This window comes from Nicotiana attenuata, chromosome 8 (assembly GCF_001879085.1).
Source record: "Nicotiana attenuata strain UT chromosome 8, NIATTr2, whole genome shotgun sequence".
Taxonomy (NCBI): domain Eukaryota; kingdom Viridiplantae; phylum Streptophyta; class Magnoliopsida; order Solanales; family Solanaceae; genus Nicotiana; species Nicotiana attenuata.
In genome coordinates this window covers 8,524,578-8,540,461 of record NC_031996.1, presented here as the reverse complement: position 1 = coordinate 8,540,461, position 15,884 = coordinate 8,524,578, and the positions used below count along the sequence as shown (strand labels likewise).

At 34.6% G+C, this 15,884-nt stretch overlaps 2 protein-coding genes across 3 annotated transcripts; one reads left to right on the top strand and one right to left on the bottom strand.

Annotated features, from left to right (window-relative positions):
- LOC109230862 (putative 4-hydroxy-4-methyl-2-oxoglutarate aldolase 3) lies at positions 599-4,250 on the top strand. Of its 2 annotated transcripts, XM_019396322.1 has the most exons (3): positions 599-928; positions 2,046-2,393; positions 3,472-4,250. In XM_019396322.1, exon 3 carries the CDS (start codon positions 3,480-3,482, stop codon positions 3,978-3,980), a length of 501 nt encoding a protein of 166 aa, XP_019251867.1. In that variant the 5' UTR covers positions 599-928; positions 2,046-2,393; positions 3,472-3,479; the 3' UTR covers positions 3,981-4,250. The 2 variants fall into 2 exon arrangements, with proteins under 2 accessions (XP_019251867.1, XP_019251866.1); XM_019396321.1 differs by lacking the exon at positions 2,046-2,393 and having other exon boundaries at positions 601-928.
- On the bottom strand, positions 5,455-13,431 carry LOC109230861 (COP9 signalosome complex subunit 6a-like). Its single transcript, XM_019396319.1, has 9 exons — positions 13,098-13,431; positions 12,494-12,582; positions 10,504-10,597; positions 10,067-10,128; positions 9,891-9,969; positions 9,676-9,768; positions 9,219-9,319; positions 8,890-8,945; positions 5,455-5,960 (listed from the first exon to the last, which is right to left on the bottom strand). Exons 1-9 carry the CDS (start codon positions 13,372-13,374, stop codon positions 5,879-5,881), a joined length of 933 nt encoding a protein of 310 aa, XP_019251864.1. The 5' UTR covers positions 13,375-13,431; the 3' UTR covers positions 5,455-5,878.

The window sequence follows — 15,884 nt, the reverse complement described above, 5'->3', positions numbered from 1 at the left end:
TTCAAAGAATCATATAGTAGGCGATCGTCCCTTCTTAAGAGGTGGAAGTATAGACCGGCATAACGTTAATACGGCAAGTAGGGTTGGGTGTATGCTAAATGCGTAGTGACCGTAATCCCACTTTAAGTAGTCACACGACGATCCGAACCTGTCGCTACAGGCGAGGCGTGGGTTTTGCTAGACATCGGACCTAATTTCGATTTCACGTAAAGATCTGACCCAGATTGGTTTCGTGTATGGGTCAGATTTTGACCCATACACTCATAGAGTTTAAATTTTGTATTTATCTCTGTCCATCGAAACCACCCGACCCCCGCCTCTCACACCCACTATATTTGTTTATACTATATAAATATTTTTAAGATAATATTTTTTATTTTACTTACTAAACTCCAATAAATAAGTAAGACCATCACTCATTTTTCAAAAACAAAAACAAAAAATAAAATATTGAAACCAAACACACCCTTATAATTTCCACTGGAAGATAGGCCACTAGTATTCGTGGCTATGCTTGCCTCTTAAGTATTTTATTTCTTTTTCCTTTCCACTCTCTTCGGCTGCGGTTCTAAATTTCTTTATTTTAAATAAAAGCAATTTGAAAAAAGAAGAAGAAAAAGAATTAAAAAAAAATAGCCATAGTATCCAACTATTTCAGCGACATGGCACAACGACCTAGAAGATGAGATGCCGTCATCCTATGAAGTATGAACGGTCTGATATAAACAATGCCGACAATAATTCATTTATTAAAATTGTCGGATCAATTTGTGTACCTTAATTAATTTTACGAGTTTCAAGTGTATATATACATATATATAGATTAGATCGCCTTCGAAATTTGCTATACGCCACAATCCAGCAGAAGCTCCATTTTCGGAATTCGATAAAGCTCATATACAAAGTAGTACTATTCGTACTGATCAAGGTAAAGTTTTCCTTTTTCTTCGTTTTTTTAAAGGGTATGCATAGATATAATCATCTTTATTTTTTAGTTAATTCTCGTGCTGTGAATTTGCATTAAACAAACCAAACTTGGGTAGAGGTTGGAATCTGAAATAGTTGCGGTGGCTGACTGATTAACTACTTACTACTATCTGTACTTGTCCATTAATGGGATTTTACTTGGTCGTCGTTGTTGTTACTATGTGTTACTTGTTGAATTAACAAACAACATGTTCCACCTCACACTCTCAATTGTTTAATAAAGGAAATATTCCATCTTCTTTGATGCTTGTGGTGGGATTTGAGCCTGCATTCCGACTTGTTACTGTCACTGTTTGTAGTCTGTCTTTTTTTCTTTTGGTTATTCGAGTCTGATTATATTCGGATTCGCGCTGCGTAAGGCCCTATTCGGGGGGAAGCGCTCCCTACCAAGAATTTTTTCATACCCAAGTCTCAAACCCGAGACCTCTGGTTAAGGGAAGAGCAGCCCCATCCGCTGCACCACATCCTTTGGTGGTATTTGTCGTCGTCTTTGAAATGAGTTACATAGAGTAGCATTTTAGAACTATAATTGTTATTCTTATGTGTGTGTGTTGCTCAGAGGCGGAGCTACAATATCAGGTATGGATTCGGACGAACCCAGTAGTTTTTGCTTAAATCATGTATTAGTATTAGGATATCCGTTAAATATGGGTAAATATCTAATAGCGAACCCAATAACTAAAATGAGCTATGGGTTCATTACCAAGTTCAGAACCCATAAACTTCAAATCCTGATTCTGCCTTTGCTTATGGTGAAAAGAATAGTGTTCCTCCGGTCCAAGATAAGTGTCTTTTAAAGCTTTAAGTCACCCATTAAGAAAATCAGCGAAAGCTAGTTATTAAGGTTATTTGACTAAATTATCCTTTATCTACTCCTAATAAATGTAAATAATTATGGAAAGACGTCTTAGAATGTTGCATAGATCATTTATTAGAGTAGGGGAGATTTTGAAATTTTTTTATTAATGGGTGCTTGATTCTTAATATGACACTTATTTTGCACCAAATTTGAAAGGCTAAAAAGATATTTATTTTTTGCGTGCTGGATAAGTATGCAGGTATAGAAGACCCAAAAAATGCTCACTTTTACAGCCAAATGACGATTCTGTTTTCTTAATGGAGTGTCTCTTTGATGGGGTTTTTCTCTTGTATAGAAACCCAGTACCATAATTTCAAAGAAAGGAGAAGGTTACAGTGTCGTAGCACTTCTTGCTTGGCAGCCCGGTGCACAAAGCATCCCGTGTTCACGCAGGGTTTAGGGAAAGGCCGCACCCCAAAGGGGTGTGATGTAGGCAACCTATCCTGATCAGTGGCTTATTCCACGGCTCGAACCCGTGACCTATAGATCACACGGAGACAACTTGACGGTTGCTCCAAGGCTCCCCTTCCGTAGCATTTCTTGCATGGTACGCTTATATTGCTTGTATAATGTTTGAGTAAGATAGTACCCTTATTTAGTCTCATCAGAAATCTATATTGAGTAGACATGATATATCTTGCAAAATACCATAGAAATTAAATCTCTTGATGGTATTCCACATTTAGAATCTTGTGTTATAGGAGTATTAATCAACTGTAGTTTTCACTTTGGACCTAAAGATTTGATCTAGTTTTGTTTCACATTGTCCTGAGTAAGTGTCATGCAATTTCAAAAGATATGAGGGAATGGGAAGGGAGTTTAGGAAGCTGATTTCATGGTAGATTTAGCATAGATTTACCATGGTTCTTGATTCAAGATATAATTTTTATGAGTCCCTTATTCCCAATATTTACAAATTCCTGGTTGCTCTAATCTTTTGACCATATTCAACATTCCAATCATGTCTACTGCCTTCTCATTTTGAAGTTTTGCTTTTGCCTCATTGTTTAGGCTCCATGGTTTTATGCCAAATTACTGATTCTCTTGTTCCAACTGCCTTTCTTTATTGCTGTTCTTGTATGCCAAAATTTATGACTTCTGGCAACTTATGGATGATTTACATGAAGAATTTACACATGGCTTCAATATCTTTGTGGCTCCTACTTAGTGGATTCATAAATTTGTAATCAAGATCGAATTTAGTTGTTAGAGAGTTTAGAAGATTCGTCCTTCTGATCTTTGTTCTTCAAGCTGGCAAATAAGTTATAATAGCGTCGATTGCATTGAAATTTCAAATGTAAATGTTTGTGTCATTTGGTCAGGGGCAAAGCTAGAGGCTCGAATACGGGTTTAATTTAACCCAACAGCTCCTGCTCAAACAATGTATTTGTGTTAAGAAATTCATTAAATATGAACAAATATTAAATTTGGAAACCAGTTATTAGCACTTGAAGTCATCGTTCTTAAACTCAGAATCCATTAAGTTAAAATCCTGGCTTCGCCTCTACATTTGGTATACAATGGGTGGTGTTTGGATCCCAGCCACATGGAAACATGATAGATAAATTCTGAGGAAAAAGAGGAACTAGTTCAATTTCTAACATTTATACTACTTGTGCTTCCAGGAGAATACATGGCATCCTTGGCAACAGCAGAAGTTTGTGATGTAAATGCAGGGCTTCTGTCAAATGGCGATCTACGAGTTTTGCCACCTATCTTCCAGCTATACGGGCAAAGTCGAGCTTTCTCTGGCCCCATTACAACCCTTAAGGTGTTTGAGGACAATGTGTTAGTCAGGGAGCTTCTTGAAACTAGAGGCGAAGGACGAGTTCTGGTTATAGATGGTGGAGGTAGCATGCGATGTGCTCTAGTAGGCGGGAACTTAGGACAATTAGCACAGAATATGGGTTGGGCAGGTATTGTAGTTAATGGCTGCATTCGAGATGTAGACGAGATTAATGGCTGTGACATTGGGGTTCGTGCATTGGCATCGCACCCTCAGAAATCGAGCAAGAAAGGCCATGGTGAAAAACATGTTCCTGTTTATATTGGAGGGATGTTGATTCGTGAAGGAGAATGGTTATATGCAGATAGTGATGGCATCCTCGTATCGAAAACTGAATTATCGGTCTAATTTGAAAATCATGCTGTTGTCTGCTTCAGCTCGTGTCTTCGGATTTACGATCAAAGTCCTATGGCAAGTGAAATCCTAGTTTTGTGTTGTGTATTAATACATATTTTGATTCATGTAATCTAATAAGGGCAATGCCAATCATAATTCATAACTATGGGGTTTTTGTACCAAAACTAGCACCCTCGTCGAATGTTTCATTTTTATGTGACATTTTCATTGTTCTGTTGAAAAAAGAACGATACCTTCTTATATTTGGATAGTTTAACTTTATATTCTCTACTGCTATTAAAGACAAGCTTTTATAGACATATTTAACGTTCATTAGTATTAAAAATCTTTTTTTCTTTTAATTTTCAAATACCGTCTCCAGTCCATCACCTTGACATAAAATGAGATGGGAGGAGTACATTTACGTGAGGGACATGTCCATGTTGCTTTTTGTAAACTTTGCTTTCTGGTTGTAAAATTCACATTGGAAAATTGTAATTTGGGGCTTTTCAGCATTCAAAAAAAGCAAAGCTTTTTAGATTTGAAAACATTAGCACTGCTAGTTTGAAGAGTCAAGAAATAGATATCTAATATTTTCACCAAGGGTGGCCAACGTAAAAATAGCACGGTATAGTCAGTTTTCAGACTGGTTATTCAAAAATAGTCATCGTTTATGAAGTCAATGAAAAATAGCCACTATTTTGCTGCAACAGAGACCGGTCCAGCACAATATACTGGAGTTCGGTGCACCTATGTATGAACTCCAGCATATTATGCTAGACCGGTATACTTTGCTGACTCCAGTATAATATACTGGAGACTGGAGCACCGGTGCTCCAAACTCCAGTATATTATACTGGACAATTATACTTGCTGGAACTCCATCATATTATGCTGGAGTTCTAGTGTACTTATGCTGGAACTCCATCATATTATGCTGGAGTTCCAGCATAAGTATGCTGGAACTCCGGTATAATATGCTGGCATATTTTTCGGGTTTTGAACAGTGTTTTCGCTCAGATTTATCTTTACATGAAAAGTGACTAAATCTGGGCTATTTTTGAAACTGGGCTATTTTTGAACGACCAGTTGTAAATCTGGCTATTTTTAAATTTCTCCCGTGGCCAACCACATGTCCAGTCCAGCTTGTGCATATCTCTAATTCCACCACATGTCCAGTCCAGCTTGTGCATATCTCTAATTCCACTGAATACCTACTACTTTTCACTAGCACAAGTATCGGGTAATTTTGCCCGCCAAAGCTTACACAAATAGGGAGAGACACGTTTTATTTTTTCTCATGTCTCACGCTGAGACCAAGGGCGGGCAACAATAGTGCATGTTGGATGGTAACCATGTTCTCTGCCTTTCTACTTAGAAAATAGGAACAGAACAGAGACCATTCTTTTATTATTTTCCTTTGTTTTTTTTGAAAATATTGAAAAAGTAAACATTTAGAGAAAAGTGAAGCTTAGAAGACAAAGGGTAAAACTAACAAAAAAAAATGGTCCATACTGGCAGCCAGTCAGCAAAAAGAAAATTGTTTCAATCCCAGCTGAAGGACCGTTAGTAGGAACGGTAGATTTGGGACTTTTCAGCGACAAAGTATAACGGAGGGTAAACTTGCTCAATTTCGTATAGTACACAAGCACTTCTTACCCTTTCCCCTTAACATTACCACACATGTTCTCCAAAAATAAAAGCTTCTGTCCCCAAAATCCTGTCATTTTCTACTATATCTATGATTGCACCACAAGAATCAAAGAAGATGGGCAGGCTAACACTAAAGGGAGGCAAAAGAAAAACAAAGCTACTAAATTTTCATGAATGGGATACCAAAATTCGCAGATGCTGCAACTATAGCAGGAAAGACATAGCGCAAAAAGGCAATACTGGAGATATATCAACTTTCAGATAAAAGCAGTTCTACCACCCCTCCTACTATGCCGCTCATATGCAGTGTTGAATTTGTCAACCAACTCGTTCATTGTACTGCAACCAAGAAAAAAGAAAAATATTAGATCCATTATACTTGACTCCAGTAAACAGGATTCGAACAACAAAAAAAGAGAGATATGGCAAAAGGAACTGTTTCTCCCGCTTGTATTTATGCCTAAGAGTAAGTGCTTTTAAACACTTTTTATTATTGCCAAACACCACACACAAAGTAAGTGCGTTGCACGTTAGTAATGGCACGTGATGATTCAAATATTTATTTATATGAAGGAACAATAAAATTTAATTAATGAGAGAAATTTTATGTTAAATAATATAACAATCATCTAAATGCCAAAAAATATTACTCCCTCCGGTCCAAAATAAGTGATTTTTTTGGATGTTTTCCACACAGATTAAGAAATCCACCTTTTAGCATTAATTAGCAATAGAATTGACCATATTAACCTTTACTATCTCACATAAACACTCCTAACACATATTCCAACACTATTTACTCCAAGGACAATGTAGGAAAAAAAATAATTAATTCATTCTTGAAATCTGGAAAAATCACTTATTTTGGACCACAAGAAAAAGGCCAAAAAATCACTTATTTTGGACCGGAGGGAGTATTACATTAGCATAATACATGGATTTAAAATAAAAGAACACCATCAAAACTTACACAAATGATCAATTTTGTCATGTTAGTTAGATAATTATGTATTATAGTTTAAAAGTATTTAATGTGATGATATCTTAACGAACACTTCTTTGTGGACAATTTTTATTTGTATATGTTTCCTCCTAATGCTTTGGTTGCTTTGCCTTAACCAGAACTCTTGTTGTCGATCTTGATATCCCTCTTGAAAGGGCAACATACAATTGTTCGTGCAAGAAAATATATTCCGGTAAATATAGCTCAATAATTAGGATGTTTGTCCTTGTCCTTTATTTATTATATTTGCAAAACATAAACATACTAAGAATTATTTTCACACAAATTTAAAAGGATATTCCTTAAATTTGTGATGGTTATTTAAGTTATTTGAAGAGGTATATCAAATCTAAAGTGTGTGACTTCACAATAAAATTGTTGTTGGTACACCACTTGCTATTATTGCTAATAGTGTCATGCGTCTTAATATGATATTTGCAAGTAATGCATGACATAGAAATATTATTTCGATTCCGCCGGAGGCATCTACAAAGAATAATCTTGTTATACCAGAGTCGATTCTTTATAATATAAAGGGTGTTTGGATTGGCTTATTTTAAGTGCTTAAATGCCAATAAGCACTTAAAATAAGCCAATCCAAACACCCTTTATATTATAAAGAATCGACTCTGGTATAACAAGATTATTCTTTGTCGATTCACCAACTTATGGCTTTTGGCTTTTCGCTTAAAAGCTACTTTTTATAAGCAAATCCAAACACCCTCATAGTCTTGAAAGCTTGTTTTTTGTTAGGATTTAGCTTTGATTGTGCTTCCTCAGACACTTGAATAGCATTTTGATTCTTAATAATATACTATCCTTTTTACTTTGTGTTCTAACGCTCTTTTTATGGAATAAGTTTATGTGCCCTAAGTTTTTTTTTTTTAAAACTTGAATAAGAATTTTACTCATATGATGAATTTAAAAATAATTGAATTGGATTCTCTTGCTAAAAAATTATTTTAAAAATTTAATTATTTGGTTTTAACATAAAAATAATTTATTTTATGTTAATTCAGATATTAATATTAGTTCGTCTCTTGTTTTGAATATTTAATCTTAATTATAATTTTATCCACCATAAATTTTATTTTCAAAGAGTAAAACATTGATATGACATTTCACTTTTAGATCGTTATATTTGTAGAATCACTAATTGTATTGAATCTTACCAATCATTTTTTTTCTCTTTATCACACATTTATATTCTTAAATATTTTCTTAGTTGTTTAATAATTGAGTATTTTTAATATACACGAAAAATTAATAAAAAAATATTATTTGAGTAGGAAAATAGTTTAATATAAAATAAAAATATATTAACGTGGGGTATCTTTTTCTCAATTTCAACTCTTTATGCAATCCATTTAATATTATTATTATTATTTTTTCTTGGTATTGGACATTATAGAGTGGTAATGTATTGTCAATACAGAGGATTCCTATGAAATTAATTTTATTCAACTTCCCTACATATTTTTAATAAGAATTTAATAGATAAAATTTTATTAATTTTAGAAGTTCAAATATTAAAAATTAGCATAGAAGGTATTGTTGTCCAAAAAATAAGTTATTACAGTTATGTCCTTTCCCTATGAGTTCTTTCGCTTAATATTTTAGGGCTATTTTGGTACATTAATGTTGTATTTATACTTTTATAATAATATAGGCTCTCCTTTTTCTAAATAAATTTGGACAATATAATACATTCTCAAATTAAATTAGTAATAGGACATTATAATACGTTTTTAAATTAAATTAGTAATAGGAATTTTTAAGAAGTATATCCTAATAGTAATAGGATTACATGATTAAAGATATTTACTTGTTCAATTTTATATGAATTAGACATCCCGAAAGTAATTATACTAATAGGATTCATAATCATGTAGGATTCCTAACGTGTAGTATTATGTCCTAAAACTAATAGGATTATAAGGTTAATATCTAGAATTCCGGTTGTGTCATTTTATTATGAGTTATGATGCTTAATATTATAAGGTTATTTTTGTAAACCGACATTGTATTCATGCTTTTATAATAATAATAATAATAATAATAATAATAATAATATATATATATATATATATATCACACTTCAGCAAAAACCATTTTTATCTGAGTTTTGGCCCTATTATCTACATAATCTTGGATAGTTCCTCTTCAATGAAAAATGAAAAGGAGAAAAATGGAAGAAGAGTTAATGTAAGAAACTACTTTTACAAATAACAAAAGCATTAGTGCAAGAAGCATTAGACATCATACCTAGAGCAGTTAGTGAACATGGCCAGGTAACTAACTAACAATGTGTCATTATATTCCTGCACATAAGAAAAGAGAAAATAAAACAATAGAATCAGAAAGTGGCAGAATCTGATTGGCGCACCTAAAACAAATATGAAAATTTCTAGTTAGCAATTTACACTCGACATCAGAATTACACTAGTAACTATTTGAAGCTGACGAAGGTCTTATTAGAAAACTCTTTAAAAAATATCCTGCAAATAAAGAATTCCCGAGGAAAAAAGCGTACTAATAGGCTACATTTACTTTAAACAGGTCAACTCCAATAACAAAGCTCAAAGAACACCTACCATCAAGAAATCATCTCGAAATCTCTCCGACTCAATTGTTGGTAATCTTCTTAAGAGACTAGAGACCTGCCTGAGCAATGAATTCTCACAAGGAATTTCACCTACATTCGCAGCAGGAAAAACATTAAAATTCTAGTGCCTCTGCCCCATGAAAAAAACTTATGTTCCATTTCCATGTTAATTGTCAAAGAAGTTTGTGCGATTAACATTCTCCAAAATCAGTTTCACGCTGCTTGACTAGTTCATGAGGCTAAAATGCTGAATGGAGAGTTCATGAGGCTATCTAAGCATCATAGATATTCAGATGCAAAATATACGTGTTAGCTTGTATCCATTTACACTAAAAAATTTATTTCCAAGTGAGCCTCTCCCAGTAAATTCAGAAGCATCTTTTCCATTATAAGGAGCTTCTTCGACCAATCAGAATGTAGTTTCAACTTCTAGCAAAACTGGTTACCTTTTTGCATAGAAAGAAGATAATGTTGCAGCACTCTAATTCTGCTGTTCAGCATCTTGATGGCACTATGTGTGCCAGTAAGGTGGGCAGCCACTGCACAAAGAGAACTCAAAGTTAAACAATAAGCAAACCATGCCACTAAAAGATTAGGGCGCCACTAAAAAATCAGTAGACGCTTGAGTCTTGAGAAGACAAATGAAGTTAAAGGTGCTCACACTGAGTTGCAGCAGAGCCTCCATCAGACTGTTTAAGATGTGCAACATGATCAACAGAAATCCGTTCAGCTTCAACCGTCTAGTAAGCAGTCAGGTATTGCAAGTGAGAAAAGAATTTGTTAGATGCTCCCAATAACTTGTGGAAAAGATGACAAGATACATGAATAGGGAGATACCTCTATTGTGTAGGTTGCTTGGACAAAAATAAGCTGTGGGATGCCATCAATGACGTGCAATTCTTTGAATATCATTAAATAGTTCCAAAACCAAAAAAAAAAAAAGTCAATTCTCATTGTATCTGTAGCTAGGGGAGGAACTAAATATGGACACAAGAAGATGTTCAAGTTGGAATTTCTGCAAAATTTATTAATCATGGTCTCTCGCACAAGGCATAAACCCAAAATCATTAAAAAAAAGTTTGAACAAAAATGAGGGCCGCGGTGGAAGGCTCTGTATAAATATGTTATCTTCTACCCGGAAATATAAGACTAATTTGTGCAAACAAAATTTAACTGTTTACTTTCCCTTTCTGTTTTCTTCAAAAGCAAGCACAAAAGAAATAAGGATGTTTAATCATAGAGCAACTGTAACGACAAATAAAATATATACGCACCACTTTCATAGATAGTGATTGGCAAGTCCTTCTGTGCACGATTGATAGAAGGATTGAGAAGAACGTACACAGGACTTTCATTGATATCCATCAACTATACAACAAAAAATGCTATTGTCACGGCTTGACAAAAACTTTAGGAACAAACAATGTTCTACAGGAAAAGGTAAATGTAAATTATTCATCTAGAGGGCAGAATCAAATTATACTTGAATCATGGGCCTTGATGTCATTCTCCACAAGTTCTAGAAAAAGAGATGTTACAACAATTTAAATGAATGGGATATCTCACGTCAGGACCTAGTCAGCAAGCAATGTGTGACAGCATTAGCACCGGCACTGTAATCCTTTTTCCCTTTCATGACAGCAAGCATAACTACGAAGGCAGTTTCCTTCCACCGCCCAAAATTCATATCAACTGGTTTCCTAAAGCTCCTATGTCTCAATAGAATAGGTAGCTAGTATCGCCCAAAGAACAAGTACGCATCAAGAATTCAGAAGATCTCAAGGAAAATCCCTTAACCACAATGCAAATTAAATTAGCTTACAACACTCTCTTTTACACAAGAGGCATGCAGCAAACATGTAGCTCATTCTCCAACACACAGTCAGCATAGTATATGCAATAAGCTTCAGTCAGTTGAGTGCCAAGGCAGCTTATCCGCCTGATGTGGAGCTTAGATTGGATAAAGATCCTAATTCAGTTCCTATTGCCAAACTAAATATATGCTGCTTCAGTGCTTTGATAGAGGACGCTCCAGCTTATGGATTGAAATTTTCTGCTTTAAACATTTACTATTTTCAGTCCTTTCCAGAGTTCTGGGTAGGTTTTGCTGCTTTTCCCTCACACTGTTATTTCCCTCCCTCACACTGCTTTATCTACTGGTTATTGTTTTGCTTTTCATCTATTTTCTGGTTCTGGTGATGCTGTTATTTGTTCTATGGTTTCTATTGATGGTACTGATATATTGCCTCTTTTCGTCTTCTTTAGCCAAGATCTTTCGGAAACAGCCTCTCTACCCCCTCGGGGTAGGGGTAAGGTCTGCGTACACACAATCCTCCCCAGAACCCACTAGTGGGATTTCACTGGGTCGTTGTTGTTGTTGTTGTCCTCAAGACATTCTTTATGATCATTAAGAACATCATAAAATTGTTATTCTTTTCCAAAAGAACATTCAAACACTAGACCTTGCACTTGACAAGTGGCTAGGATACTATTAGCCAAAAGGCACTCCTAGAAAGTGTGATGCTAGGGTATCTCATATTCTCATATATTACTGGACAGCCTATTAGGAGAGCTTTCCAGGGATATGAGTGTCAGCGTCCACTGTTGTAGCCTTACATATGCTCTACTATCTAATAACTAAAGGTTATAGAGGTTGATGACCTTAGTATAGATATTTCAATTAAGTAATCCATTCAATAATTGGGAGGCAAACCCAGTCCGTTTTTTCATCAGGAAGATATTCAATTGACGGGAGTGAAATGTACACCAGATGTATAGACATTATAGATAATGAAGAATCAAATACATAAAGAAAAAGTTATACTATGCATAGTTAGTGCTCAGCCTCACCTCTCAATTCCTGAGCAAAGACAATTGAACAGAAAAGAAAAGGAGAAAACATAAACAAGATACTAATTGAATATAAGACAATACTTCCTTGTCCAAATTTCTATGACATAATTTTTATATAATGTTGTTCTGATATGAATTTAAATGGAGAAACATGGTTAGCGAGGAATGAGGATTAACCGACCCCAACTTGTTTCGGACTGAGGCGTTGGTCATTGTAGTATTCCAAAATAACTTTGGTCTGATGTTTTCTTTTATCAAACTAACTTTTGAACAATTACTTTAATATTTTATCTCACTACCACAAAGGTAATATCTAAGTAAAATAAATCCCATATCTAATCACACGTCTTAACATAAAATGGAACTGATGGATAAATCAGCACTATTTTAAGCAAAAAAGAAAGAACTCACAGCTTTGTGAATGTGCATATCTGATTCCTGAGCATCACTCCCCGTTGAATACCATCCCAGTATATAGAAATTAGGAAACACCTTCTTATCTGCTCCAAAATTGCCAACATTAGTATCAATTATATCAACAAAATAACCCTTATAGCCTGTTTGGCTAAGCTTCTTGAAAACTAAAAGTGCTTATTTTTTTAAAAAAGTTGCTTATGTTAGAGAGACTTGAGGTGTTTGGCCAAGTTTTTACAGGAAAAGAAAAAGTGCTTTTAAGTAGTGGCAGAGCTGAAAAAAAGCAAATTTGGTGTTCTAAAATTGGCAAAAGTGGTTTTCAAATTGATTAGCCAAACACAAGAATCACTTATTGCGAAACAGAATTTTTTCTGCAAAAAAAAAAAAATATCATCTGTTTCAATGTTTGAAAAGAAAAATTCAAATTTTTGCAAGCTGTTGTGCAACTTGAAATTTTCAGTTTGACTATTTTCCAACATGAAATATACACTGTTGGAGCTGTTTTCCACCTATCAATTACCGTGCGAGGTAAAAAAAACACAAATTTAAAATAGTTATGAAAATGTAGTAAATTCATTGTTTGGGGAAAGAAAAAACTGACAGAGTTCTTGCTTCTTTTCGAGGAAAGGACGGTCGAGGGAGTGAGTGGAGGGATCATAAAGGAGTTCGAAGCTGTTGAAGATCTCGACAGTGCGGCCTCTCTGTACGCCGATAACGCAACCTAATACCCTAGTCGGTGGTGGCGGAGAGGAATCGGCACCGTCGCTCGCGGCGGCAGAGTGAGACTGAGATTTGACCCGAGTGTAGTGATCCGATATGTTGAGTATAACGAGCGGGTGGAGCTTGAATGTTAAGCCGCTGCTCGACGATGACGCCATTGCTAAGCACTTTCTTCTCTTCTTCTCTTTTTCTTTTCTCCTTAGAAAGTTCTAATTTCAGTTTCCAGTGTGGGCTCCACCTCTTTTATATTTTCCCAAAAGCTATTATTGTCTTCACACGAATAATTTGGTAAGGGGATAAATTAAATTGTAGTAAAAGGCTTTAGTTTATTTTGGGGAATAATTCATAAATATTATATTTTGCGATGTATATTTTTTAGTATAATATTTTATCTTTTTTCAATTTTTATTCCACCGTCCTTTTTTCAAATTAAACCGCAACCAAATTGCCACCAACACATCACTAATTTCACAATTTTTCTTATCCTTACTTTCTTAAAATTACAATATATAATATATATATATATATATATATATTAATAGGTCCAAATAAAATAAAACAGAGGGAGTATTAAATAATTCTATTTCAAATTAAGGTGTGCTATTAATTGTGTGAAACAAATTTAGGGACAACTTATTTAATTTTTAATTTTCTCAAATTTTCATATAGCATCAAACTTTGTGAAGGAATAAAATATGACAAATATATCGGGACGAATTGCAGATGTTTTTCCTAAATTCATATTTAGTTGGACTTTCAATATAGGAAACTAAAATAAATGCGGAAAGTAACCAACAAAGATCGTGGTGGAATAGTAATACTTCTTTATCCTTAATCATATGCCTCGTGTTCGAGCCTTTCAGCTTGCTTGGATGACTATTACCTTGTGTCGTATCGTTAAATCCGTTATTACGTAGTGAAAAAGGTCACTTTATGGAACGACCGATTTGGTGTGGTCGCGTCATTACTTTTTTTTTACCCTTGTTTATTACTCCATCCGTTTTAATTTATGTGAACCGTTTGATTGGGCACGAAGTTTAAGGAAAAAAAAGAAACTTTTGAACTTGTGGTGTAAAATGAGGCACATATATTTCGTATGGCTATAAATCATTGCATAAAGGTAAATTATTTCCAAATACGTAAAGAGGTCATTCTTTTTGGCACAAACAAAAAAAAATAGGTTCAAACAAAATGAAACAGAGGGAGTATTAAATAATTCTATTTTATCCTTTATCCTACATTTTTATATAATAATTCTACCTCGTACCTTATTCTTTCTTTAAAAAATTACAAGTTTATTTTTCATATCGTTGGTGCATAGCATCATGAAATGACGATAAACAATATAACCTGTCCAAACATCACATATATCAAAATGATACAATACAATACTATACGATACTTAATAATTATCTAAATAATTAAATATTAAGCCTCTCTTTATTGAGGAACGCTTTACCGATGTATAATTTTTCTGTGGCAAAATACATAGTTTACCCATCCACCTTGCACCCAAATTCCTGTTCACACCTGTTGACCACGGGTTTAACATTACACACCAAACCTTTCGAAAGCGTGTCAATGACACACCACTTTTGACCCATGAAAGGCGCGTATTTTACACCGAAAGCAGGCGAGTGAATAATAGAAAATTTATCTAAAGCCTCATTTTAGCGCCACATATCTATTTTTTTTCTTTATTTTTTCTATCATCATCTTCATTGTCAGGAACATAAAGAAACAAGCAACAACAATGGTTAAGAAACCACCGGAAAAGAAACCAAAAAAAAAAATTCCAGAGAAGAAATCGAAGAAAACCCAGCAATGGTTAAGAGACCCATTGTCTCGATTTCTTGACTCGCAAATTCAAATCATCCTGAATTGGGTTGGTTAAAATTGATTCAATATCAACCTAACAAAATGATCGATTCTAGGTGAAACAGTAGTTTTTTTAGTAATTGTAGGCCTGGTTTTCTCAAGCGCCGGAGGAGTTCCCATCTCTGGTATTAAAAGAAGTTAGAGTCGAAATCCATCATCAAAGTTTGTTTGAATGATTGTTTTTTTTTTCAATGCAATTTTGGGTCTAATTGTGTCCTTTTCAGTCTCTTTCTCATCAATCTTTGATTCAATCTTTCACTGTTCTCGTCCCTGCTCCAGCGATGGAAATAAGTTTTATGGCCACCGGTGGATCTGAAAATTATTGGGAAGATAATAGGGATGGAGGGTGGGTTGGAGGAAGACGACGTGCAAGTGATACTGGAGGAGGAGCCAACGTCGAGGTAGGATTGGGGAAGAGTGGTGGGTAGTGTTAGGAAGACACATAGCTACTTTATTTTATTTTTTTAAAGCATGTAAATTGGGGTTTATTTTAAGCTCGGGTCGGGTTGTATTTTTAATTAAAGAATCGTTTTTTTAATTTAAATAAGCGCGTCTATACACAACAGTGATTATTAACTAGGCTGATCAAAAATGATATGTCATTGACATACTTTTAAGATTTGGTGTGTAACATTAAATTCGTGGTCAACAAGTATATAATAGGGATTTGGGTGCAAGACGGATGCATAAACTATGTATTTTGCCTATTTCTGCGAATTTAATCGGATCCCAGCATCTAAAAAAGTAAAAATAAATGCGGAAGGTAGGGCCAAGAGCACCCGGTCACATT

Bases quoted from the DNA above. Each gene is read 5' to 3' on its own strand.
- LOC109230861 (XM_019396319.1), bottom strand. From the start codon at position 13,374: ATGGCGTCATCGTCGAGCAGCGGCTTAACATTCAAGCTCCACCCGCTC. The intron at 10,598-12,493 runs GTGAGTTCTTTC...TTTGTTGTATAG, and splicing joins ATATGCACATTCACAAAGCT to TTGATGGATATCAATGAAAG. The intron at 9,320-9,675 runs GTAACCAGTTTT...CTGCGAATGTAG, and splicing joins TCTTCTTTCTATGCAAAAAG to GTGAAATTCCTTGTGAGAAT.
- LOC109230862 (XM_019396322.1), top strand. From the start codon at position 3,480: ATGGCATCCTTGGCAACAGCAGAAGTTTGTGATGTAAATGCAGGGCTT.